This window comes from Centropristis striata, chromosome 21, assembly GCF_030273125.1.
Source record: "Centropristis striata isolate RG_2023a ecotype Rhode Island chromosome 21, C.striata_1.0, whole genome shotgun sequence".
NCBI lineage: Eukaryota > Metazoa > Chordata > Actinopteri > Perciformes > Serranidae > Centropristis > Centropristis striata.
The window spans coordinates 11,255,000-11,282,990 of NC_081537.1; the positions used below are offsets into that span (position 1 = coordinate 11,255,000).

The 27,991-nt window shown below is 40.4% G+C and overlaps 1 protein-coding gene across 1 annotated transcript; it reads right to left on the reverse strand.

Moving 5' to 3' along the window:
- Positions 1-9,936: 9,936 nt before the first annotated feature.
- Positions 9,937-27,900, reverse strand: sbk1 (SH3 domain binding kinase 1). The gene is made up of 4 exons (XM_059324603.1): positions 27,387-27,900; positions 16,480-16,721; positions 14,694-14,896; positions 9,937-14,248 (listed from the first exon to the last, which is right to left on the reverse strand). Exons 1-4 carry the CDS (start codon positions 27,422-27,424, stop codon positions 13,421-13,423), a joined length of 1,311 nt encoding a protein of 436 aa, XP_059180586.1. The 5' UTR covers positions 27,425-27,900; the 3' UTR covers positions 9,937-13,420.
- Positions 27,901-27,991: the final 91 nt, after the last annotated feature.

The window sequence follows — 27,991 nt, forward strand, 5'->3', positions numbered from 1 at the left end:
GCTGCTGCATTTTAATTCCAAGCTCTACCTCTTATGAAAAAACTGTTTTAAAATTCATCTCAATAATTTAATTTCTTGAATTTAATTGCTCAGTATGAGCGTGACAAATTCAAATTTATAAAATTCCAAATCTAATCTCCTTCCATAAGTATGTCAGTGAAACATTCACTCTTTCACTGGCAGTGGCTGCATGCAGTGCTGGGTCACCGCTCGCTGCATTATCGGCTGCAGACAGGAGGGTGTATTCCAACAGAGTGTCTCTGGTGCACAATCTTCCCCGGCTGATGGTGGTGGTGCCGTGGGTCTTGAGGTGAGTAAGTCTAGTGTGTGACGTCAAGGCAGACGCTTCTTCATTAACTGCCGGTGCAGCAGGGCGGCGAGCCTCATCAACCAGCCAGTAATGTTCCAAATCTGCAGGGACAGGATATACTGTAGGAGTCAGAAATTTGATACAGGGTGAGAAAAAGAGGCCAGTCGGATAAATGAGTTCCAACAGAGAAGGCTGATTTCTTTTTTTTCCCCACCCGGATCACTGAGGCTTCATTCTTTGATTCAGTGTCGCTTCAGGCAACAGAAACACTGAGATCCAGAAGATGTCTGCAGCTTATCTGTTAGCCTGGTGAGCCTGGATACAACCTAAATTATGAGGATAATGATTTCAGAATCAGGTCAGCTTTCCTCCTCTGGGTAAAAATAAAGATTTCTGTTTTTTATAGAGCTCAGGAAAAATCTAAAACACATAATACTAAGTTCAAGGTCAGAGGTGTATGAATAACACACCAATTTCTTAAGTCACTGGATCAAACAAGCACATGATCTTTACCCAGGAGATTGTTGCGTGTGTCCTGGTAAAAGCACAAGTCAAAGGTTGATTTATTTACATTGATAACTTAAGGTACAGACTGAATTTACTCATTACCAAACCATGATTTTTTCCTAAGCATAACTAAGTAGTTTTGTTTGAATCCGGAGCACTGTCCATGTGTTTAAAGCAGCCGGTACTATGGCAATCCATCCCCTTGTTTACACTTGGAGTATTTGGTGCCTTTTATCAGCTGATTTATTTTGATATGCCAAAGCGAAGTATAAAGCACATGGACTGGTCAAACAAACTCAGAACTCACCCAGGAGAACGGTTTATGTCCTGTGTGCAAACAAATGTAAACAATGTGATTCAAACATCTCTTAACTTCTGCTCATCATGATTTTACGTAACTATGTCACTTCCAGCAGTCACGTCAGGCAATTACATGAATTTATTTACTGTTTAAACTGTCTTTAATAACACCTCACCAGGAATTGTTTGCCCTAAACCTAGAGAAGTGTTTTTTATAGCTTAAATTCTATTAAATTGCAATGAAATTTAGGATGTCCTGCAACCGGTAGGGTTGATATTTTATAAAAGCTCCTGTGCATATCATATGCACGCAAAATTGGATTTCGCATATGCAATGCATGTAATTTAAATGTGTAAAGTTCTCGTGGTTGGTGTGAAGAGACTGTCCTCTGCCCAAAAACGACCCCATAGGTTGTAAAACAGCTTAAAAAGACCATCATTTATGTTTGTAGCTAGTGGTCTTAGTAATTATGAAGGACTCCAAGACACTAGTGACATAACGGAGCCTAAAGAAAAGGTGAAAGCAAGGATACGGAGTATAAAAATAACATAGTCAACTTAAGAGGGAGAAAGAATGCTCCTGTGGGCTGTATTTAAAGGTAAGAACCAATTACGTATGTGGTCATGTGGTTTGATGGAGTTGTGTTTAAAACTATGACTGTGTCTGTATGTTGTGGGTTTGGAATAGGGCGTTCAATGAAAATACGCAGACATGACATGCAAAAGATGCAAAACTACTATTTTATATACTTTCCCATGAGATCAAGTTGCTTAGGAACCAACTATTTGACCATTCAAGACTCACAAGTAATCATTTCAGCAATCTTTTCCTGGTAAATATAAATGTGCAAGAATTAAAATTCAAGTGCTCCGACAATAAGACGAAGACCTACATGTCTGGTCATGGACTGTGGGGGTGTGAATTTACAGCCACACAGTGTTTCAGTGCTCTTTATCCACAGCATGCAGTAAGTAGACCTCACCAAGGGGGACAATCCTGGCCAACAGGCTATTTTTCTCAATAATATAAAATCTATATCCCTGCAGGTGTCTAAAATACCCCCCAGACTAATTGAGAGACTTGACTGGAGGGGAGTCACTGAACCGAGCTGCGAATGAAAGCCCTGATGGAAAGTTTTACCTTATAGTTAGTTGTTAAATGTCACGGCTATTGAGGTGGGCAGTTCCGGAAAGTACGGAAGTGAATCTAGCTCAAGTCCGTTTGTAATCACTGGAAGTGATTAATCTCTGCTAGTCTCTGCCAAATAAGAAGCCATTTAAATGATCCAGTCAAGACAATGCAGGAAATAATCCCCCATGTCCAGCCGGAGATGACGGTTTGCTCTCCTGCTATCAGGGAATTGTGGTTGACATGAATCATTTCTGCCGAGCCGCGAGCTGTAATTCCTCTGTCACAGCTGCACCTCTTGTTTCCCCACTTGTTACCGAAACTCATTAGTAGATAATTGAAAGTAACGACACTGATTATGAGAAGTGCTTGAGCAGCATCCCAGGGGTCTTTGCAATTTACAATCTGGCAATGACATGCGGAAGACGCTATTGTCTTCCACAATCCTAAAGGGAGCCGTGCTGTTTACAGGCAGGAAAATAAGTTTTGGGTTGTGATTAATTATCATGTTGTGTTTTAGCATGTCTCTCTCGATATCACCAATCCTGACCTCCGAGATGAGCTGCAGAGATGCCTTCTCCCTTGCTGAAAGAAAAAACAATTTGAGGTTAGAGAGATGAATTTTTAAAACTTAAAGGATGCCAAATTAGCAGCTAACGCTAGCACTAGCTAGCTAGTTTGTTGAGCAAGGCTGATCTATTATTTAAAATGAACTGTAAACTCCTTAGTCCAACTTTTAGTCCACATGAACACTTAAACAAGGTCAAGGTCATAGGTGTTATTCATAGATAAATTAATAACACATCAATTTCTTAAGTCATTGGATCAAACAAGCACATTTACCACATAAACCGTTACCCAGGAGATTGTTGCTTGTCTCCTGGTAAAACCATCAAATTAAAGGTTGATTTATTTACATTGATGACTTAAGTTACATACCTAATTTACTCATTTCTAGACTATGTTTTTTTTTCTAAACATAACTCAATAGTTTTGTTTGAATTCGGAGCACTACCCATGTGTTTAAATCAGCCCAATCTCTTGAAGCTGCATACAAATAACACAGCTTTAGATCTTCAAATTATGTGTAATGCATGTGATATGCCAATAGATCCCCCTAAAAACAGTGAATTTCTTGGACAGAAACACAATATGCAGTAATAGTGACCTGTCAATCACAAGGGAGCCCAACCCTAAAGCATACTTCTGTTTTACTCTAAATACAACCATTATTTACAAAAAGAAACATCATGCTGTATTGAAGAAGACTTAAACTAGTGATTGACACCATAAACTAATCCGGAAAATGCTTACTGAGGTAATAAATCAAGTGAGAAGGAGGCTTGTTTTGTCGTAGTCGTCTATACAATCTTTCTACAACCAGCTGAGTCGCCCCCTGCTGGCCGTTAGAAAGAATGCAGGTTTGAGGCACTTATGCACTGGCTTCACTTTTCAGCCCTGGAGGTTGCAGCTTGTAAGAAATTCATCCAAGGGGCAGGTTTATCATTTTTATTATGACTCAGTGGACCATAATGCAATGAAGCCACAAGCAGCTGCATGAGCTGTTTCTCAAGTGGAACATTTATTGGTATTTTGATCTCTCTCTCTCTGTCTCTCTCTCTCTCTCTTTCAATTTTTAGTCAAGAAACTGAAACCATTGCATTAAATGTATTATTCAAGGACTTTACTTCACTGCGTTTACTTCACTGTAACCTACCCACATACAGTTTAACTTATAGCAGCATCAGATTGACAGGCAGTGATGGTAGTCATAAGATTTTAAATATATATTTGATCTTGTGAGAAAACTTAATTCTATCTATTTGATGTTGACCACTATGGGACTTTCAAACAGGGAAAAATAAATCCCTATAAAATAAATACTTAAACAAAATAAAGCTTTCCCTCCCATGATCAGTCTTTTATCTCAAATGTTTTCCATAGGATACACAGGTCTACTTCGATATTTCTTTGTGTTCTTCATTCTCAAATTCAAGTTTCACCTATGCATTTCAAGATTTGGGGGTAAAGAAGTATTAATAAGTTTCACATCACAGATTGTTGACACATAACAAGTATTAAAGCCTGGGAGCTGACAGATGTTGGTGGGTGGCACACACAGGTCTCGTGGTGGCCGACGGCACACATTCAGGCTTTCAACATGCAGGGATCTCTTCTGCCCTGAGTGGTGATGAGCATGAATATAAATGAAAACAGGAAGCTTCCCAAGATCAGGAGTCATTTGGAGCCTCAAAACTCTCCAACAGGATTCTTCATAATTGACAATATTCAAATGGGATTTCTGAACCTCTCACTTATGACATTTTATTAAAGCAGACCGGCCTGGTGAAATCTTTTCTATCATATTTTGTCTCTTGGCTCAACATCTGCTGTTCTGAAACTGTTTTGATGTTATAACTTTTGGCTGTGCTTAACTCAGAATCCATTTAATTACACTGCAGTATGCTTCTGCAGTGCATCGAAAAATCCTCTTAAATCCACTCAATCTGCTTATATGAGTTGGATAGATTTTATATATTGTATGTTAAATTAAAACATTATGTCACTTTATTGGTTTCAGGCCATTCTCGTCCACTGTTGGTAGGTGTACTTCGGAATAGTAGTAGTTAACCCAAACCCTGATATATTTTACCTAACCTTAACCAAGTTGTTTTGTTGCCTAACCAACTTAGTAACAATTATCCCGACTTAGTAACAATTATCCCGCACAATTACTGTGCAATACTCTGTTTACACTACTTATTTGTTTGAAATATCTTTATTGTGAGGCATTATTTACAGAAGTATCCGAACATGGTGATGTTTGCTTTTTTCTTAATCAACATAGTATATCAAAACATACATTGAGATAAAAAAAATCATAATAATAATTACAATGTTGAAAAACAGAATTAAGAAAAAAATTAAATAAGTAAATAAACAAAAAAATAAATGTATAAACTGTATGGATATCATACCATCACCTGGAATTAAGAAAAAAATAAAATTAAAAAATAAATTAAAAATACATTCATTAAAATGTAAAAATATCATAAGATCACCATAGTAATTCTACAAAATTGAAAAAGAAAATTGTGTTCACCAAATTTATATCATCACTTGCTATATGTATGTATGTATGTATGTATGTATATATATATATATATATATATGTATATATATATATATATATATATTCTAATATTATTTTTATTTATTTATTTTTAATCTGTACAGATTTGATAAGTAACTCTAATACTAAAAAAATCTCAGTAAATGTAACAGATTATATTTACTTTTTCATTTATTTACATAACAATCCCCAACACTGTTTTAATGGCAATCTTTGTATTACATTTATATTTTGCTTTACACATTTCGGCCTCATTTGTAGCACAAGAGAACAGATCAGGAGGTCATCAAAACAATGTGATTCACAGCAAATATGATTGAAATCAAAGTGGCGCTAGAGGGAAGGTCAAAAGGTCATCGGATTCATTATGTATCATACAATGGGGATTATCTCCGTTATTGGAAAAATAATGTAAAAAATGAATAAAACATGTTAGAAGGTTGACTTTGGAGGAAACTATAAGATGCACATGCAGCTTCGTGTGCTGCTCCCTCTCGTACAGCACAGACTGTACTGAATGCTGCCTGTGCAGAGGAAGCCGGTTGTATTTTCAGATAGAGATATGGAAAAATGCAACACAAACAAGCGTCCTTGCAGCTTAATGAGCCATCGGTGCTAGAGACAGAACACCCACTCTAACATAAAGAACAAAATGTTTCAGTATCATAACAAAAATACACAATCAGATACCCAGTAAGTGCTCATACAGTAGTTCCACAGTGAGGACTGTAGTGTCGGTTTCTAAAACAAGAATTTCAGAGCTCTTCTAAACTGGTATCATCTCAGTTGCTATAGCAATGGTGGCAGATGACCACACACTGTCTGAGAGTTTATGTCTGGCACTGACGAAATTTAGTGGCATACCTCAGGCAACACACATACAGCAGTACACACAAATAGGTTTCAGATGCAGCACCCTAATAAAAGAAAATTCAGGATAAATGTGGTTATATTTCTCTGCTGTGAATACTTGTTTTGTCCTTGTGTGACTCCGTCCCACATATACACACAAACACATTGTCCCACTTGACACATCCCTTCCTGCTTTGCCATTCTTTCCCTCTCTTCTCCTTTCTCTTCTCCAGCTGTGATCAGACACTATTTCACATGATGCCTGAGTCTAGAACTGACGGAGTGGAGGGGGGGGGCATCCCTTCACAGTCAACCCCTGCTGAGATCACTATCACTGTCCCCACTTTCAAATCTTTCGGCTGCGTTTCCAGCGTCATGCCAGCAGCTGTTTTGCAAAAATCCATCGGGGACAGAAGAATAGTTCACGGTGCATCCGACGGTGATTCATCTGTAGGTGCAGCAGAGGCAGGAAGCTGAGGTGACGCAGGAGGTTTCATGCTGTACAGTATGTTCCCTATGGTGTTAATATGAGAATAAATAACATTACTCTGCAGAATGCAACTTAGAATACTTAAAAATATCTCCGTTCTTTGTTTACTATGTATTCAACCTCCAGAAGAATGCTTTGCCTGTACTTGTTTGCCCACTTATGCAGCTGAATTTGGTGGTTTATGTAAAGCAAGCAGCAGCTGCGTGTTTTTATTGTTCACCAGCAAGACAGAAATGTTGAGTAATTACATGTCTGTGACCTCTGTTTACACCAATCTGTCCTCATCCTCCTCTGTCAAAGATATACAGTATTTTAAGTGTTACCAGCAGAATTCATGCTTGTTTTATTGAGATTTTCTTTAAAATGTTCTACATTTCAGATGCACTTGGTTCACGTGCTGCAGCTGAATTATTTATTTTTCTTCGAGCTAACTTTGATTCATGCACCCCGGCAAAGCTACAAAGATCTGACAGCCACTTTTTTCTGCCAAACATTTCATGCTGTGATAACATCAAATCAAGAGCATGAGTAGGATTTTTTTTCTGGGAGGCTGGCACCTTTTTTTTTTTTCTTTGGGTGTCATAATTGTCCAAACGCTACATCACAGAGATCATAGTGACAAGAACGAGGACAGTGACTGGTCTCCAGTCACCTCATGTTACCGACATTAGCCCTTGCTGAGAGAGCATGACTGAAGCGGATTTAACACTTGATCTCGTGGAGACAGCTGCATCCAGGGAGATCGCTTTCCTAGCCGTCCATGCTCCTGGACCACCTATTGAAGGCTTAACATCCAGATTCCTCCAGTCCCGGGAATCAATTTGGTTTAGCTGACAGTCTTTTAAAAGCTGCAGCTAAGGAATAATCCAGCATTGCTGAACCTCTACAGGGTCATTTCGGCTCAAATGGGAAAAAAAAAACATTTACCGACTTAACCCTGTTGGTAGGCATGTAGATTGTAACGTAGCAGCATGTCTGTGAATTATCCAGAGAAATTGCACATTGTTTCTGGAAAGACCAAGCAGCAACCTCCTGGCCTGAAGTGCCTTAAACCTGCATACTTTCTAATGGCCATCAGGGGGCGACTCCACTGGTTGCGAAAGAAGTCTGTTCATGTTCATGTTCATTTAGTAAATTATGGTCCCATTTATAGTAATATAGATGATAAAGCTGGGTATGCTTTAGGACGTGGCTACTGTATGATTGACAGGTCGCTACCACAGTGCAGTGTGTTTTATCTTCACTTCATGAGGTTGATCCCTTAAAAATGTCTCATGTTCAATGTTCAGTTGGACTTAAAGATACTTTAGAAGAACAATTGTCCCTTTTGCAAAATTTTGTGTTAAAGAAAATGTGAATTGGGGACGTTTCCATCAACTGGTTTAGAGCGATTAAACAAAGCTACATAAACATATTTTCATCAAAAGATGGCAGTGTAATGTATTGCTGTAGGCTAATCTGTCAGTAAATAGTAGAAGAAGTAGAGATGGCACTAGAGAGAAAAAACAGGTCTTCAGGAATTGGATTAAATTGGGCAATTTATAATTGTTCTTTCACGTCAGCTCGTCTTGACTGGCAGAGCAGAAACAGCTGATCAGTCACGTGAGTTAAATGTTCACCATGTCAAAAAAATGGTTGACGTAAAAAATATTTTTCAAAACAGACAAAAAACACCTCAAGCAAGCATAAAAACTTTTATTCAAAATATACATACACAATTTTTTTTATGATTTGCTACTTGACTTTAAAAAAAAAAATGGTTAAGACCCAATTCGGACTTGAAAGTTAAGGACTTATGACTTGGCTTGACTTTAGGCATAAAGACTCAAAAGACATGTATGTATTTTGGGTTATTGGAATGGATGTTAACCTTTTTAAAAGCCATTTTAGATGAACCAGAGATAGCAAAGTTTTTTGGGAATCTTTTTGGCAAGCTGGTGGATCTGGCAGTCCCTCCCTCTTACTCCTTGCCACTGGCGAACTACTTTGAAGTTGACAAAGTATTATTCTGGTGAAGAAATTAGGAAATAAATAAGATTTTATATAGTTATTTGTGTTTTTGTTTTGTGACTTGACTTGGGACTTACTCAAGACTAGTCACATGCCTGCTGTTAAAATTTCCGGTAACACTTTATAATAAGGTCCTTAATGACCATTAATTAACAAGTAATAAGGCATTGTTCTCACTTTAGATCTGGTAGTTGCAAAAAGCATAGTTAACTTATAATAGACGAGCAATAAAGTATATTTAATATCAATAAGCAAACAAAATAAGATTAATAAAGGCATGGCAAAGACATAATGGGTGGGTCATGGGTGTTTGTAATGCCATTATTAACACTTATATAAGCTTATAAACCCAATAATGTTAATAAGCATCTTGTAAGGACTTACAAGGGCCTTATTACTTGTTAACTAATGGTTATTACAAGGACCTTAATATAAAGCGTTACCAAATTTCCTTTTTTGACAATTAGAAAAATAGATACGGGATAAAGTATAAATGAGGGAAAATGTCTTTTTGGTATGTGGATGACCTCAACCTTTTAAATACAAGTGTAACCTCCACTGAATGCTTCCGCTTGGCTCAGCCTGAGTTCAGCATCTTCCATCTCCTCAGCTGAGCATTGGAGCTAACACAATTAGGACTCTTGCACTGACACTAGGCTGCTGTAGCCTTTAAGGGCAGAGTACAGGCTATCACAAAGGACAAGCTTCCACTCACTACATAAGCCCTGTGTGTCATGCTTGACCTTTCCTTTCTCTTGCATTGTCTGAACTGATTAGCTTTCTTCAGCGGCAGATACACCACAGTTTACCGCCACTGTCTCAACTCAGCCTGATAACAACTTGAGCAAACTCCTCCACTCTGACACAACAGCTGAGCATGAAGGGGTGGTAGGCTGATAACTGTTCCCATCTTCAGTGCTATATTGTAACCGTCCTTGAACTCATTTGGTCTTTGAGGGCAGCAGATAACTCCTATCTACAGATGTGTTAATTGGGCTTTCAGAAGGAAGTCAGCATATTAAAATAATCTGGGGGCTCGCTGGCGAACCAGACCAAAGCCTCGGGAAATCACATGTGATTCCAGCTGACCTTCATCTGATGTGCAGTCTGGGGACCATATAAAGCTGTGCTATGCCTACACTGGCAGAAAAAAATACCACCACAGTATTACTAACTACCCACAGAAACACCCTGGAGCCGTAAGATGTGGTGCATAAATTTATTTCAACATATATTAACATTTTGTTTCTTCTTTTCTTGTTTTGTTAAAGACACAGTACATACAGTATTTACATTAGATTCTACAACAACACTTGCTGGCAGAAAACAGTTTGATCATTGGATCAGGATAGACAGGGTAAACAGAAGGCTACTCTCTAGAGTTTCAGTGAAACTTGAAAATGTAGTAGTAGAACTTCATAATTTGACACCTCATCATTAAACTTGACAATTCCTGTCATAACAGTCCATGATAAACAGTGTTGCTTATTGCAACAACTGATAGTAATCTAATGATGTTAAGAGCTATAATGTTTAACAAAGCCACACGCTGTGAGACTTGTCATGATGGGGGCTACATATATACATCAGTTACATAATGTTGTGTCATGTAATGTTGTGTGTTATGATGCCTCATGTTCTGATTATGTACTGGTCTGATGTGCCATGTGACATGAAACATCATATTATGATCCGCCATGTTATAATATGTCATGAAACATCATGTTTTGATGAGTCATGGAATGATGAGTCATGTTATGCCATGTTATAATGTGTCATGATGTGTCATGTCATATCATGATGCGTCGTGTCATATTGCATCATGTTAGGATGAGTCATGTTATATGTCATGTTATAATGCGTCATGGTGGATCATGTCATGATGTGCCATGTTATGATGTGCCATGTTATGTCATGTTATAATGCGTCATGATGGGTCATGTCATGATGCGTCATGTTATGATGCGTCATTTTATATGTCATGTTATGATGCCATATGTCATGATGCGTAATATTATGAGCCGTCATGGTATATGTCATGTTATATGTCATTTTATAATGCAACATGTTATGATGGGTCATGTTATGATACGTCATGTTATGATGCGTCATGTTATGATGCGTCATGTTATGATGCCTTATGTTATGATGCCTTATGTTATGATGCCTTATGTAATATGTCATGTTATAATGAGTCATGTTATAATGTGTCATGATGGGTCATGTCATGTTATGAAGCAGGATACATAATGTTAGGTTACGTAACGTTTTGCTGTAAGTTACATCACGTTTCATTAAGTTACATTATTTTGCATTATGTTGAGTTGCATGACTTTATTTTACCTTTTGCACACTGTCCATCTAATCCCTGTCTTTTCCCCCTATGTAGACCCTTCATTTTCACATAAAACAGAATAGCAAGACAAAGGGCAGGGCTAACTCACATTCTACCACAATCTACTGATGGATTAGCGTTTGACAGATCCTATGAGACAGCCACATCTCAGCATACAATACATCCCTTTGACAAGTCATCACCCTTAATCAGGTCACCTTTGCAGAATCAAGAGTAAGGATGGGAAGGGACAAGGAAAATGATGGCAGCAATCAACAGTTTATGCCTGATAAGTCTAGATGAAGACTTTGTCCTGTGAACGAGCTCATAAAATACAGGAAAATGTGTATGTGCAGAAATGTGTCATCCAGTATAATAAGCTAAGCAACTGCCATGAGGAGCTGTGGGTGACTGGGAGGAAGGTTGGTGACCAGTTGTTTCATTTGGGCTCAATTAGACTTGATTTTCAAGAAGACGACAGAAGGCGAGCCAGAGGAGCACCGGCACTGTCACTACAGCAACAGAGCTGATGGGCTGTCATGGGAGGAGTGGAGAAATAGGAAAAGTGAAGACAAACACACACACACACACACACCTGACAGACAAAACAGTAACGCAATGCAAGCCAGACAAATAATGGTAATGAGTGAGCACTGAAACATTCGCATTGAACACAGTCTGTTTTTTAGATGCTGAATAATTAGCAGCATCTCTTTGGAAGCTGTAGCTGTAGCTGAGCACTGGTCAGGGTCAATCAACAGAACAGAACATCAATAGCTGACACAGAGGTCATCCTTTCAGATAATAAACACCTGGGCTCTGTTATTCAAGAGATACATTTGGATGAATTCCCAGAGAGAGGCAGGAAGATTAAATTAAAGGTGAGCACAGTGGGTGCAACAGCATGTTCCGAGCAGTCGATACTGTGTGCTCATGTTGCAACTTGATTATCAAATATTGGAACACCTTTTGTGGGAATTTAATTTGTGAAGCTGCCGACTTCCAAAGCAGCCTCTCGGTACATGAAACTGGTTTAATGAAGACAGAATGGGCTGTACTTGTTGACAACCAGGAAGCACGATGACTTTACTGGATGATGTAATGATAAAATGATGGTGACAGTAAAATGAGTGGCATCTATTCACCAATTTGTGTGTCAAGAAAGCTCATTTCAGTTCAGATAAAACCCAAAACAAGAAAGAAAAAAGAGAACAGCCACTGCTACCATGTTATACATTGTAATAGGCTCTAGAACATTTTTCTATATATTTAATTTCTTGTGATATACTGTACATTCTGTCATATTTTGTTGCTACATACAGTGCTTTGCCCCGACAGTAACTGTAAAACCCCTTTCCCCATCGTAGAAAATTAGTACTGCTACATAATTGAACTACCTGATAATACGGTGCACTCCTAGAAATATCAAATTATTTACAATATAGAGTCATAGTTTCCACTGAGAGTTCTCCTTCTTTACAAAAATCTTGTGCTTTAGCATTTGAAACACACACACATACACATCCAAACACACACAGCAGGTAGAAAAGAAACATTAAAAAAGAAATCTCTTCTCCTCTTCTTTGTTCACCACCTTTTTCACCCAGAAAATGCACAATCCCTGTACTCGTTTTAGTTACATTGGAAATAAGTCTCAATGAGAGCAGTTCAAAAGTGGCAGATGTGTGTTTTTCAGCCAGTCAATGGATTTCCATTAATAATAAAACAGGAAGTGACCCAGTGAAGTGTCCTGAGGCGATCTCTATCTCTGAGAATCTGTCTCTAAGTCTAGACACGTCCATGAAAAGACAGCCCATACAAACTGCTACATCAAGGTTTCTTTTTTCTTCTTGTTTTCTCTTTATAAGACTAATTTTATGCATTTGGAGTTGGTAGGAAGTCTGAGAAATGGCAGTCGGATGAAGTTGCGTAGATTTGCCCTCAGATCACCGGCCTCCGACTGAACGGCATCGCCAGATCAGATAAAGTTTGGGCCTCCCCGGAGCTTCAACTCTGAGATAAATAAACACTAGTAAAGAGACGTAATGTAAATACAAGTAAAGAGACATGGAGTGACGAGTGAGAAAGACAGTTTTTTTTATGTATCTAATTATAGAATCATTAGCACCACCACAGTGTATGGGCAGAAAACACAAATGTCTGGATGGAGTAGCAACATCAGCGGACTCTATAACGGCTTCTCAGCTTGGGAAGCAGTCTTTGGTCACAAATCAAAACCTAAACGGCATGTGACAGCGATGAGCTGTCCACGTGTGTACCGCTGATTGATGATGTCCATTTCCACAGCCGGAGATGTGATCCTGAGCTTCTCTGTCATGCTTAAAGTACTGTGGTCACACACAGATTTCAATGGCGGTTGCCATCACCATCTGGCTTTTGTTTTTGTCTCTGCCTGGAGACTGGTGCTGCCCAGACTCCTCTCTGGGAGACAGCGGGTCGGACAGGACGCTGCGTTTGAGCGGTGCCGGGCGCAGGCAGGATGTTCCCGGAGGGGTGGAGGGCTCAGGGTGTCTGTGGGAGGAACGGGACGTAGTGGAGGTCGAGGAGGAAGTGCAACTGCCGGTGCACACTCCCGAGCTCGACCTCTCACCCCTCTTGGCTCGGCAAGACGCCCTACGCCTGAGCTCGCTGACCAGCTCGTACTTCACAAAGCAGAAGACGTCCTTGACGCCGCAGCGTTTTTCCGGCTCTGCAGCGAGAAGCCGCTGAAACATACGCAACGCATCATCGGTGAAGCGGCGCCACTGAGACGGGTACGTCCCCACGGGGCAACCTGCTTTCTGCCAGCGCCGAAACTCCTCGTAGAAGGCGTCGGCCGGCAGCGCTGCCTCCCATGGGAAGTTCCCAGTCAGCATGCAGAAGACCAGAACACCAAAGGCCCACACGTCAAGACTGGTGGTCACAAGGAAGCCCTCGGCACGGCTAGCCCGGCACACCTCTGGCGCCGTATAGGGGATGGTGCCGCTCACCCGTTTCACACGGCACCCCACGCGTCTTGTCATACCAAAGTCTGCCAGTTTAATGCGGCGGCACTCGCGGTCGAATAGGAGCACATTCTCAGGCTTGACATCCCGATGCACCAGATTTTTACTGTGCATAAAGTCCAGCGCCAAGCCCAGTTGTTGCATGCAGCGTTTGACCATTTCCTCGGGCAGACCCACCTAAGAAGAAGAAGAAGAAGAGGGAAGGAGAAAGAGAGAAAATCTGATTAATGCAGTCTAAAAGATACAGTACATTGTGTAGGAGGTGAGACTATGGGAGGTGATACCAGAATAGAGCTTCGTGGTGACTAGGTTACAGTGCAGTTAAAAAGAGTAGGTGAGGCTGAAAAGTGATCGCTCACAAAATTTAAACAGAAGTTTTGAGCTCTGCTGCAACCATTTTTTAACGAGCCTTTAGAAGAACCTTGAAGTCTTCCAGCACATCAGCTGCAATAACACTAAAGCAAAGCGAGAGCTCTGCGTGTGGAGGAAAAACCGGGACGAAGACAAGGCTCCAATCCCAGGAGAGCTTGTTAAAGCTGCGGTGTCTGTACAGGGCGGCTGATTGGAGCAGCTCTGGCTGAGTGAGGACGGTGATTGGTGGAGGAAAGGATGACAGCGTTACCTGTGGGGGAATGATGTCGAAAAGGTCCCCGGCGGGGGCATATTCTTGTCCAAACACATAGCTGTCTTCCGTCTCAAAGAGCACGTCGAGGACTTTGATTATGAAAGGGCTGCAGCTGAGTGAGCCTGTCAGACTGTACTCCCGCAGAAAACTCTTGAGCTTCGTCTTGTTCTTGGTAACGAACTTCAGCGCCATTTTGGTACCTAAAAAGACACACAGATGGACACAATTAAACTAAAACGTGTATTGCCAAGATTTTACAATCCAAAACACCTTCAGTGAATTTGGAAAAGATAGAGATTTCCAACTACCCAACCGTGTCTTTGTACCAGCTGCTACATTCATTCATATGAACATGTGCCGCGAATGGATCTCACCTCCATTACACACATACAACCAGCTGTTCGTGATCACAGCTGCAGATATACAAAGGCTCTTTAGTGCTCACACCAGCACTTCAAATCTCTGCTGCTCTCTCAGGCTCTCAGCTCACTTTCAGGCTGAGCCGACTCTCTAACCGTGATTTTCTTACAACCAGGGATTAACCAGTAGACCCAAAAAAAATCCTCAACAAACCCTTTTAACTGCGAAACTTAATGTCTCAGCACTGTGCCTTGAGACTTTAGAACATGCTGATCTGCATTAACTGGTTATCCTCGAGACATGCTGGCACAATGTGGAGATCTGAGCAATCTGCTTTCCTAAAATGGCTTTTTTTTATATTCAAGCTTTATTAGATGGTTGACAGTCAAGACCAGCTAATCACCAGAAAAATGTTGTTGTTGTATGTTTCTGCAAACCACAGATACATTGACAGGAAATTCATTTGGCTATTTAACCGAGTGCAATCTACGTCAATATTTCAGGTCAATTGATATAAAAGTGTGTGAAGTGAAGTGTTTGGTTTGGATGTTTGGGTCAAACAGATACCAGATTTCCACCCAGAAGACCGCTGCTCATGTCCTCAAGTAACAAGCAACAAACTTAACATATGTATTTATTTTAACCAAGAAGTATTTGAATTCATGAATAAATACTGAAAACATGGGATTATGAGACAATGGACCATTGGGCACAGGCTTTGTGGTGGCATCATGGGTGGTATGGACTCTTTTTGTGGGTTTCTGTGGTCATTTTGTGTCTATTTGATCATTTGATCCTATTTTATGTCTTTTTTGGTCGGTTTCTCTCTCCTTGTTGTCATTTTTAGTCATTTTGTGGCTGTTTATTGTCATTTTGTGTATCTTTGTAGTCATTTTGTGTTTTTTGTTGTTGTTTTGTGTCTCTCTGTAATAATTTTGTGTCTTTTTTTGGGTTGATTTCTTTCTCTTTGTTGTCATTTTGTGTCTTTGATGTCATTTTGTGTCTCTTTGTACTCATTTTGTAGGTTTTTGGTTGTTTTGTCTTTTTTTCGGTCGATTTCTTTCTCTTTCTTGTCATTTTGTGTCTTTTTAGTCATTTTGTGTCTCTTTTTAGTCATTTTGTGTGTCTTTGTACTCATTTTGTGGGTATTTTTTGGTTGTTTTGTGTCTCGTTGTAATAACTCTGTGCCTCTATGAGGTCATTTTGTGTCTTTTCAGTCATTTTGCATTTCTTAGTAGTAGGCCCGTTCAGTAGTTCACCCCTGCCAAGTGTCAGGATGTGACGAGTAGGGAAATGTCAACATTCAGCATATCTGTGTTATTTCATACATACATACAATGTCGATATTTTGTTCTGGCGACTGGGTTGGTCAGGACACACTAGTAAAAAAAAGGATAGAGGATAAACATTAAAACCAGCTCACCCTGTGTCCGGTGTGCCACCAGGTCCACTTTGCCGTACGTGCCCTTCCCCAGCTCACGGATGTGCTCATACTGTTTGGATACATCTGCTGCCGACAGAGAGGTGATGGCCAGCGCCTGCATGTCCTCCACAGGGACCCCCCCGCAGTAGCCCATCTTGGACGTAGGGGAGCCGCCACCGCTGCCGACCCGTCCCGGCCCAGATGGAGAAAGAGACAGGCTCGCCTTGACGCTGTGGGGCAGACTAAATGAAAAGGAAAAAACACTGCTTAGAGACGAGAGAAATTTATGCATGAGTGTTTTTATGACAGAATGCTCTTGAGTATCAGTATATTTGCTGGCGCACGTCCATGTATTGTTGTCTGTACATTATATCCCAACGGGTGGTTAAATCAGGAAGGCTTTAACAGACCTTCATTTCCATACAATCAATTCAGTGAAGGCATCAACAGGGGAAGTGCTTTCAGTAAATGTATTGGACTTCCTGCTGTCCCTCTAGATCACGCGGACCAGCTTTCAGATAGGGCTGGTCTCAGACAGCACTTACTGGCAGACAGCTATGGGAAAATCAATATGTCCAGGTAGAAGGACGAAGAAATGGAAACAAATAGAGATGGCTGACAGCTCCGAGGTATACACAGGCTGGTAAGAGCTGCCACAAATCATCTGTGACTCTGAGGTACCAATACATTTACATTTTCTAACATAAGGAACAATCAGTGTATAGCAGCAGTAGTAGTGATTTGTTTTGGTCCTTATTTACAATTTTACAGAAAGAATGCACATTCAAATAAATCAATCAATCAAGATAAGGCATTAAATTAAAAGTACAAAAGAACAATGCTGACTGAAAAGGTGTAGGCTGAAGCCTGTTTTACCAGAAATTTTATGAAGCATATATTCTAATAGGCAAGCCTTCAGAAAAACAAAACAAAAACAAAGTCATTAATTGTCATTCATTATTTTTTTAATGGTCAAACACATTAATAAAAGGTCATGATTATACTGCAATTTCATAACACCTGAATTTATTTTATAACACTTATTTTATTTTATTTTATTTTTAACCCCTTCAGCAGGCAGGAGTGGCAGGTTACATGTGCCATTACAAAATAAATGTAATTATAATATTATAAAAAATATTATACATGGAATTATATACATAAATTACAGTCACCAATTAAAGTGTTAGTGATTACAATGGCTTTACATCTGATTATGTTATTTTGTCTTATTTGTAAATTATAGCATTAATTCTGCTGCTTTGCATCTTTTTTTTCCATGCAGGAACGACCTCTTTTGGCACATTTACGAACAATTTAGGTCAACAAAGCCATTGAGACAAATTTGAGTGCAACACCATCAGAGTTCGGATGGCTTACAGGAACGCTCTGTCTCTGTGTCCAGACAGGCTCCATTCATTTGGAGTTATGAGCTCAAATTTTAAGTGTTCTCTCACTTCCATTTTAAGCTTAACCAGGTCACAAAAGTTTAGAGCATGTAGGTTAAAAAATAGTGTGTGGGGTTGGCTTTGTACTTTTTTTGTTGCATGAAAATGGATTAGTGTTGGTTTTGTGTTTTCCACACAATAAGTCATTCAGTTCAAGTTATCTCTCATTTTACATAAAAATGCAATGGCTTTAGACATTTATGTATGGTTTCAAGCATAATTTATTATCACTCATCATGCACAGAAATTAATTTTTATACATTTTTATATCTCTTATGATTTAAACATAATTTATCATAATCTATACTTGTTTTTTTCTCTCTTTATAAAACATGATAACCTTCGTACTACTTATTAATGACAGCTAAGGCTTTCAGTTCTCTTTCCACTGTTTTCCCAATGCAGCATCAGTTAGTGGTGTTGCTTTGAGAAAAGAGGCTGCTTAGTTTCGCCTGGAAAACACATTTGGTTTGCACAGCGGTTGCTCCCTAGTTTGTATTTTGGTCAAATTGCTGAAGCTGAAAAAAAAAAAATAGTGCGACAAAAAAGTTATTGCTGATTTTCAGAAGTGCCAAGTTTGAAATAGGTCAAACCGATCCTAGGAGGGAAAATACAGCTGCTTTAATTGCAAGCTCAGATGGAGTCTGACACACTAAATGTACCAACTGAAAACAAATTAAAAATCAGAGATGAGTGACAGTGCAGGTGAGCTTCTGTTACAGTGATTGAGTGAACGATAAAACTATTTAACAAACTGTACAAGATGGACCTTTTACGCAAATGAAGTGCGGCACACTAATGATCTTACCCGTTGTCTCTCTTCAACCCCCCTCGTTACACGCACAATCAAATGTAATCATCCAATCATGCACAGCACGCACACATACGCACTCTAATAGGCATCAAATCAGCACAAACAATTTTGCTGATGGCCTTTTTCATCCATCATTCAAAGGCAACTGCTTTGCTCTTTGTTCTTGTCTCCCTGCAGCCTGTTTCTGCTCAAACGAGAGCATCACAAATGTATCTGCGTCGACTGACAGGTGCATTATGGAGAAAGGGGGGCTGAATTAATGCACGGTAGCTAATGTACAGTTGATGAAAACATAGCACAGGAGGTTTTGTTCTGAAGGCGTTGAGGTTCCTCACCTATCTTGTGGGAAGAGAGTGATAAATATAGCTATTAGACAGCGAAAACTAAAATAGGATGCGACCATTTGCAGCTTCGTGTTCTTGGCTCATCACTCTTTGTCGAAGAAGCAAACACTGCAAATAGAAAGTGCCCAGCATGTATCCTTGTAGATAACACTTGCTTCTTGATTTTATCATAAGCATGCTTATATAAGAGCCTATGAATATTGTAGCCTACTCATTCTGAGCGTGCCCACTGTATAGCCCTCAGCGAGTCAACACAAGAGTTGATCATTATCCAGATCAGTCTGTAGTCCAGGTTGGGTGATTAAAAATTTAAATGGGACAGACAGACAGACATTTCCTCTGACCGCCCACCCTGCATGGCCCCACAGTCTCTATCAGCGAAAACGAAGCAGAAGAAGAGGGGATAGGAGCGCTTGTTTACTTGCACTCTTTCCAGTCAGCTCCACCACGGGCAGAATGTGCAGCACTCCAGCATGGATCTTAATCACATTACTCAGCTCCCACAAAGACAAAAGCACCCCCCCACCCAACAGGGCAGGATGCTTTGCACTCATTTCCTTTTGCAGAACTGGATTAAGAGTCCTGAAATGTGATGAGTGGTTAGGAGACGGTGCGATGACGATGTAAACCAGAAACTGCAGTGTAGTGCCCCGAAGGTGTGGGGATGAAATTATGTGTCTCTGGGAGATGATTGTGTGTGAGTGTTTTGTAAGAGGGGTATGTGTGTGTATCAGTCACACAGTGACACTCTATCAAAGGCCCTTTGTGTTCCCACCTTTGAGAGGGAGCAGCTGTGAGCCTCCACACGACTCAGCATTCGTGCTCGACCACAGCCACATGCCCCACTGATCTCCCATGCTGCCCTCTGCTCCTCTCCTGTCCTCTCAGGCGGTTAAAGACAAGGTAACAGCAACACGCTCCACATGCAGATGAACATTTGGCCTGAGGCACACTTTAGTGTCTGTGGGTTTTTGTGCCAATCCTACTCATTGTCAATCATCTGTAAGCCTTTTGCAAACAGATCCCCGGTTTGCTCACATATTCCTCTGTTGTTTTGTCAGTGTTGATCAGGTTGGACGTTGTATATTCAATATTTGTGATGAAAAATCCTCTTTTCGTGTCAATGAATAAAAAATGCACAGTCTGAAAACAAGAACAGCCTGAAAAAGCCTTTTTTTCAAATTCCTAAAAAGTGGAGTTATGAGTTTTTCACTCAGCAGCAACAATCTGCTTTCCAGCCACTAATTTCCCCTCAAATACAGATTGGCAAATCTTACTCCATTTAGCAATTACTCAAACAGAGCTGTGTGCATTTGCAGTATAACCCTCTTAAAAAACAGGTTGTTCCCGGAAAAAGGCAAAACATCCCGTTTCATGTCCTAATAATCACAGCGCCGGTCTGGAGACCTGTTGTGGCTGACTCTACGTGTCACACAAGAGATTAAACTGCAGAGGCAGTTGACCTTTTCTTCCATAAACGCCCAGCTGGAGATGGGAACAGAGATTTATCCTTTGATACCGCTGACAACCATCTCTCTTGTCACAGACTGTCTCTTTGCAGCCTCAGGGTTTGACATGTACCTTGTCCAGTGTGTTATTAGCCTCTGAACTCTGAGGGTTACACTTGTGGGTTCAGGTCTTCTTGTGGATTCTGGGGATGGCAGTGGGTCACCACTTTGTTTTCAGACTACTATTAGATGGAAATATTTGGCTATTGGAAACTACTGGAGATTTTTGCCAATATTCTTTATTTTCAGAGGATGAATCCTGCTGACTTTGATGATCCCCTAAGTTTAGCTCTAGTGCCAATCTGAAGTTCTTCTGTAGTTTTGAGTGAAATGTCCCAAAAACTATTGGAAAGATTGCAATAAAATATGGTAACACACATTAATTCCATAGTCTTCAGAAAAAAAAACTAGCCTGTTGATCCCTCAACCTTTAATTTAGAGCCAACTTCAGTCCAAAGCTAATGTCATCAGCTTTATCTGCTAGTTAGCAAACACTAGCATGCTAACATAATCAACTAAGATGGTGCATACTGTAAACATCATGGTGTTTATAGCACCTATTTCCCAGTCAAACATTTGAGCTTAAAAATGCTCCCTGAAGTCAAATTTCTGACTCAGAAAGTCAGAAGAACCAAACCAACCTCAAAATCCAAGATCAGAACAGTCAGTCAGGGAAAGCTGCAGTAATATTCTGTTTTTTTTAGCACTTCTGTCTTTTTTGTGTCTCATTAAATCACATGCAGTTCTGTCCAACTTCTCTCTTCATCTCTGGACATGTTGCTACAGTGTTTGTATGTGAGAGGCCCAGTACTATAAGTTCCTCTTATATGCTTTACACAGTTTATCCTGGTAAACGTCTGTAAGTGTTATGTGTGAATGGTGTCTATTCTTGTAAGAAAACATAAAATAACAATACTGAGGCTCTGTTAGATGCACAAGTGTGTCCATAACTTATAATATAATATAATATAATATATTGTCCATAACTATTCCACTCACCAGTTCATATATAACACTTCTGGACTTTTCCCATTCAAAATAAGATATACAAGTATGAACTGTGTAAAAGCATATAAGAGTAACTTAAATATATCCAGACCATTACAGTACAGGCCAATCAATAAAATAGGTTGAATAGGCACCAAATATTGTGTCATGTGTTATTATCAATCGATATTCCTAACAATAGCTAACAAGTGCTATTTTGGGCAGAATGTGTATTGCTAACATCTATCTTGTTTTTCTGATTTGTTGTGCTGGAACGTGGTCAACATGAGTGACTTCTCTCCCATCTCCAATCCCTGACTTCTGAGGTAAATGCAACACAGCATATGTATGCTTGTTATTATGAGCATGTTAGCATTTAGCTCAAAGCAGACACTTAGCTTGCTCCATGTTCAACATAGTCTTTAATAACAGGGACTAACTGAAGAAAAATCATTAACACAGGAAGCCAAGCTTGCAGATGGACAAATATCAGTGGTAGCCTACTCTCATGTGACTCTCATCAGGGACATTAATTGTGTATTCAGTGCCGCAGGTCTTCCAGTGTAAACTATGTGAGTGATACAGCTGCAATGAACTGTGACATGACATTGATTATCACATTAAGACTTCAGAAAGGTGAGATTGAAACATGAATACAGATTCACATACAGGAGATGAGCTAAATTGTAGTGGAAAAGATGAAAATTTAACACGTGTATTTAAATGTACACGAAGCATATATCACACAGTGTTTGCCTTTTTTTGTCCAGACTCATCTCCTCTTTCTCTCTTGTCTGTTCCAGAAAATGTAAACAAGGGACTAATGAAAGAAATAAATAGATTGCAGAGGCTGCCTCACGTCGCTACCTCTCTCCATTACTAATGGACTAGTTGCTTTGCTCTTGGCAGAAGAGTCATTATGGGTGAAGACTGATCTCCTGTGTCCAATTTACTGTCAAAATGCCCAACATGCCTTGCTTCTGGGTCAAAGTGAAAACAGTGAGTGAAATACGATGTGACTGATGTGGTTTCTCTCACTGACAGAGAAAACAACTGCATGCACGGACACACAGATGTATTTTTGTCTGTCCCTCTCCTTGTTGTCTCAGTAAAAACAAATGACTGTGATCCTTAACAATCTGTCATTCCATCAAAAACCAAATGGGCTTCATGCGACAGCCAGTCGTGCTCAGGACAGTCTGTTCCTCACTCGGGCGTGAAAAACTGAATCACCTTCCTTACACAAAACATCAGAGGCAGTGAGTGGGTGGGTTTAGTGCCCACATCAACACACAGCTGAAGAAACCTCCTGCTGTGCTGTGATAGGTGAACCAGCAGCCCAGGCCACGGGCACTCACTTTGACAAATCACCTGTTCTCAGCTTTGCCCAGATGCCCATATGGAGGAACCCTGCTGGGACCAAGTGCTGTGTAACCCATCAATGACTTGTCTCGCCTCTACTCTCCTTCCCATGATCCCTCTCTCTGTCGCTACTGTATGTCACATACCCCATGGAGCTACCGCCTGCTGGCAGGAATGCTGGCGGCCATTCGCCTCTGACTGAGATGACCTTTACCCCGGGAGGGAAGAAACCAAGGTTAAAAGGATCCAAACAGTGACTGAGAGTGGAGATTAGCTTTGGGATGTGAAGGACACTCGGCTATAGTACTGTGTCCATTTTTTTTCTTACAAAAAAAGACTGTCCTGACCTCCCCATTGTAACGTGAGCTGGTGTAGGCGGAGAGGCTAGCAGTTAGCCTTAGCAGAAGCTCCGGATAGCAGGTTAGCTTGGAGAGACGACAGACACAGAAGTGGGGATTTCCACACGGCGGCTTTATTCTACAGAGTCTAAACATTGACCATACAAAGCCAGGTCTCCACGGCGCTACGCTACGTTCACTAACCATACAGGAATAACAGTAGGTAGACATCGCAACCAACACCAACTCGTTACCATATATTGAGAGTTCTCCTCTGAGGAAAGTCCGCAGAGCAAGAGGCATGGTGAATGACCAAGGCGGCTCTGTATACACACCCAAACAGGGAAGAGGTGCCGCCCCCTTGTGGCGCTATACTGTACTACAGTACACATCTATACTGACTGTTACACCATGTGTCGTTGTACAGCAATTTATTACGACCCATATTTACGTTTGTAGTTTGTGGCGCCCTCTAGTGGCCTTAGTAATTGTAAAGAACACGAGGGCAGAAGTGACGTTAAGGAGTGTAAAAGCAAAGGGAGAAGCCACGATACAGAGTATAAATCATGACAAGGTCCTGTGTGAAACCAAAAGTAAACACTGTTCTTTGAAGTAACATAATTTAACTGCCGTGCCACGTTTTATGTCACCAACATAACTCCCTCATTTCCAGTGGTTATATAAGCTACATAATTACATCACCTCCTGCAGTTATATTGCATTAGCAGTTTGCATTAATTTTATTTTCTTAACTATCTTTTGTTACGTCTATTCATGAACTTTTTTGCCCTAACCTTAAGGAAATACTTTTGTTGTCTTAACCTAACAAAACTGCAATTAATGGCACCCATTAAGGTACGAGTATGTGCTGATCTGTTGCCACCTGTTAGGGTGCTAATTTTGGAGCTCCTATGGGTCTTATTTGAGGGTAGAAACAAACAACATATGTGGTTGTGCGGTTTGGAGGACTTGTAGTCAGTAGTCGTATTTCCATCAACAAATTTCTATGCACACTTTGAAGATTTGCATGAGAAAAGCTTGATGAAAACACCAAAATTTGGGTTCTGGTTAAACTTCCGAAAATGTGCATAAAAGTTTTTACACTTGCTCAAGGTGGTTTTTGAAAGAACAATTCTAAGTTGCCCAATTGAATCCAATTCCTGAAGACTTCTCTCCATTTTCTCTCATGGGTGGCCAATTTTGATTAGCAACCTCTTCTTTGTTATTGTTTTTTTCTCTCTTGTGCAATCTCTACTTCTTCTCCTGTCTACTGATGGATTATCCTACAGCAATACATTACACTTCCATCTTCTGACCGAAGTACATTCATGCAGCTTTGGTTTATTCGCTGTAAACCAGATGATCGAAAAACGTCCCTAATTCGCATTTTCTTTAATACAACATTTAAAAATTTTGCTTCAAAATTTGCTTTGACTATAATGGAAACACAGCCAGTGACAGTGAGTAAAAAGTTTCCAATGGGACACAAATACCCGTATCCTGGGTCAAAGTCCTGGGTTTATGTCTTCCAACTCCCTCCCACCTGCCTGCTGTCTGTATGCTACATTAACAGACCCAATTTTCTAGGATAGCAACAAAACTCAGTGTATTCATTTTGTAGGAATAACTGCAAACTGTTCATGAAAACAGCCTGTAGACCATCACATAAACAATTGGACTATAATAAGCCAAAAATAACACCCTACTGTAGAATAAATCAATATTGTAGTTCGGGATTAAGGCTTTGGGATTAGAAACTGTATTTGATTTTAAATGCCATCATAAACAAAGTCATCATCACCCGTGTTGTAATTATGTCCTGCAGAAAATCCCTGCAATAGCTACCAAGGGAACATACTGTACTGCACCTAACCCCCACTCTCTCACAATCCAGTAGCCTCAAGTTCCAAAAGGGAGGCTTCATGTGACAAGAGAGAGAGAGAGAGAGAGAGAGAGAGAGAGAGAGAGAGAGAGAGAGAGAGAGAGAGAGAGGGATTGGGGAAATCCAGTGAGCCTGAATTGAAGCATCCCTTCCTTTGTACCACATGCTGTAGACTGCATCCCTTTGATGTCAAATACATGTGAAATGTGACTCTATTATGAGCTCGGAAAATGGGGTCTAAAAGGGGGCGTGTCAAAATGATGTAAGAGCATCGCTAAGGAGGACACTGCTTCTTTTTTTTAGACCATTTCGTCCTCCACTTCAAGGCAAACTTGCAGAATATGGTGATTTGCAACCCCACTCATATACAATAGCCTCTAACCACAATCAATGCACTAATGGTGATTGCTGAGGCTGCAATTAACTTGCTCTCTCTCTCTCTCTCTCTCTCTCTCTGTCTCTATCTATCTATCTATCTATCTATCTATCTATCAATCTATCTATCTATCTATCTATCTATCTATCTATCTATCTATCTATCTATCTATCTATCTATCTATCTATCTATCTATCTCTCTGTCTTAAATTAAAATTCAAGAATGCTTTAATTACATGGCTGGATATTAGTCATTGCTGCAAAAGCAAGTATAGGACACAATGTAAAAAAACAAGACAATTAAAAACAAGGACATACTGTACATAACCAGATTATAAAATATGTGTAAATAACTATAATATGGAACATGGGATACATAAAATACAGCAAACACATACATGAAGTATACCTATTCAACACCCCCCGCACACATACATGTACACAGCATTTACCCTGATTGAAAGGGGTATCATTACACAGCTGTTTTCTCACTAACATAATGACACGTTAGGATGTAATTTGCAGATATTATGTGATGCTTTCTTCATTCCCACCCAGCAGGGCACATCCCTTATAACAAGAGAGTTAAATGTCCTCTATATGTCCCAATTGGCAGTGTTTGCATCCTTTCTGTTCTCTCAGCAGCCATGTTTTTCTATAGCAGTTAATCTACTAGCAGACTGTGCCTGCTGAGTCTGATTTCCTTTTATTAAACTGATTAATTATGTTGTTTTGGTGCCATTTTGTCAGCCAAACTGTGTATTATTTGTGCATTTCTTTTGAGGTTTTTTTGCTATGTGAGGGGCAGCGATGGGTTTAGCTGATGTTTATTTGCCGGCTGTTGGATTGGGTCATTGTCTGGGTTCTGCTGTTTGCTTTTTCTTTTGTGTGTTTGCAGCAGATGTCCTCGTAGTTAGGCCATATTTGGGCTCTGGGATGCAGTCCCAGGGTGTTTTTGATTAATTCAAGGTAGGAATTTAAAGAAAGATGTCGATGCTTTTTGAGGGCTCCTCTTTCATAAAAGACCCCAGACTTATAAGCATGAGTCTGCTCTTTAAGATGTGCTTGTTTTGGGATTACTAATGTTGAATGTTCAGCATTTTGGGCACTAATACCTGCTCCAGGTAGAGCAGCTTTGACTCAAAATTATGTTTGCATTTGGGATGAACTCCTCCTTTAAAGATCCCAGCCCACTGCTGCTGCTCCTCTTGACCAAAACAATGCTTGTGACAAAAGCAAATCCGTGTTGCCTTTCATTTAGGGTCCATTACCAGCCTCCAGGCTTTGCTTTTACTGGCTCTGCTCTATCAAGTCAGCTGCTCATTTAAATGCATTAGCCAGCATTAACGATGAGATATCACCTGTCTGCCCTGGACAAAGTATAAAAGGGCCATTAAAAAAAAAGTGGATTCCCCCGGATGCCCTCGCATCCATCTAGCACAGACCGAATCACAAAAGCAGAAAGAAATAGCTGCAGATTTCACCAGTAATGTGGGTGAACATAAGATTTAAGTACCAGCTCAGCCATTTACTCTAGTTAGAGTTAATCATAGCCTAAAGCTGTAGTGCTGTAGCTTATACCTGATGCTTTATTATAGAGTGGGCAGTAGGTGTTATTATTCATGTTGTCAATGAGAATGAGTCAAAGTTCGGCAGAAATATGGAAACAATTGAAATCCAAATAAAACATGCACAATGTTAAATAATAATAATACAATTCATGCAATAACTCACATTTCCCAGCCCTCATTTCTGTTTTTCTTTGTTTGATTATTTGCATTTAACAATATCTATTAGACTGACCCGGTTTCATGCACCTCAGGGTGCATCTAGGTGTTACTCACTCACCTGCTGGCGACCTGTCTCTCTCCTCCATGGTCCTGCATCCGCTCGGCGAGCAGAGCTTCTGCGCTCCGCCAAGGGTCTGCAGGAAACCGACGAATGGATCTCCTCGTTTGATGGGGAAGTTATCGATCAGGTATTGGTACGTAAAAAAAACAAACAGAAACCTTGCAGTTTCACAGCTGACACAAAGCTCTGTTGAGATCTCGTTGTTCTTGAAGAAGATTCCTGTCCTGTTTGTGAAAATCTGCTCTTCAGTTTGTGACTTTCCTCGGAGGCGGATTAAATCAAAGCATCATCTGATGCTGGAGGCTGGGATGAGGACACAGGCTGGGATCCCTCCTCTGAGCGCCCACCATCTCAACCTGCCAAGCAGCGGGAGGAGGGTGCGTGTTTATCTTCCGCTCCTCCAGTGGTCCGCATGACCCACTTCAGCACCACACACAGTGAGGCGAACCCATTCACTCACTCAGATCCACGCAAGGGGGGGCTCAGCAAAACCTCTGCTCTCTGCAGCGTGCATGGACCAATCTACATGTTCCCACTCTCTCTGAACTCAGCTCTGCGTCTTCTCACTGTCTGCCGGTCAGTCTGTTTTGTCCGTCGGTCCA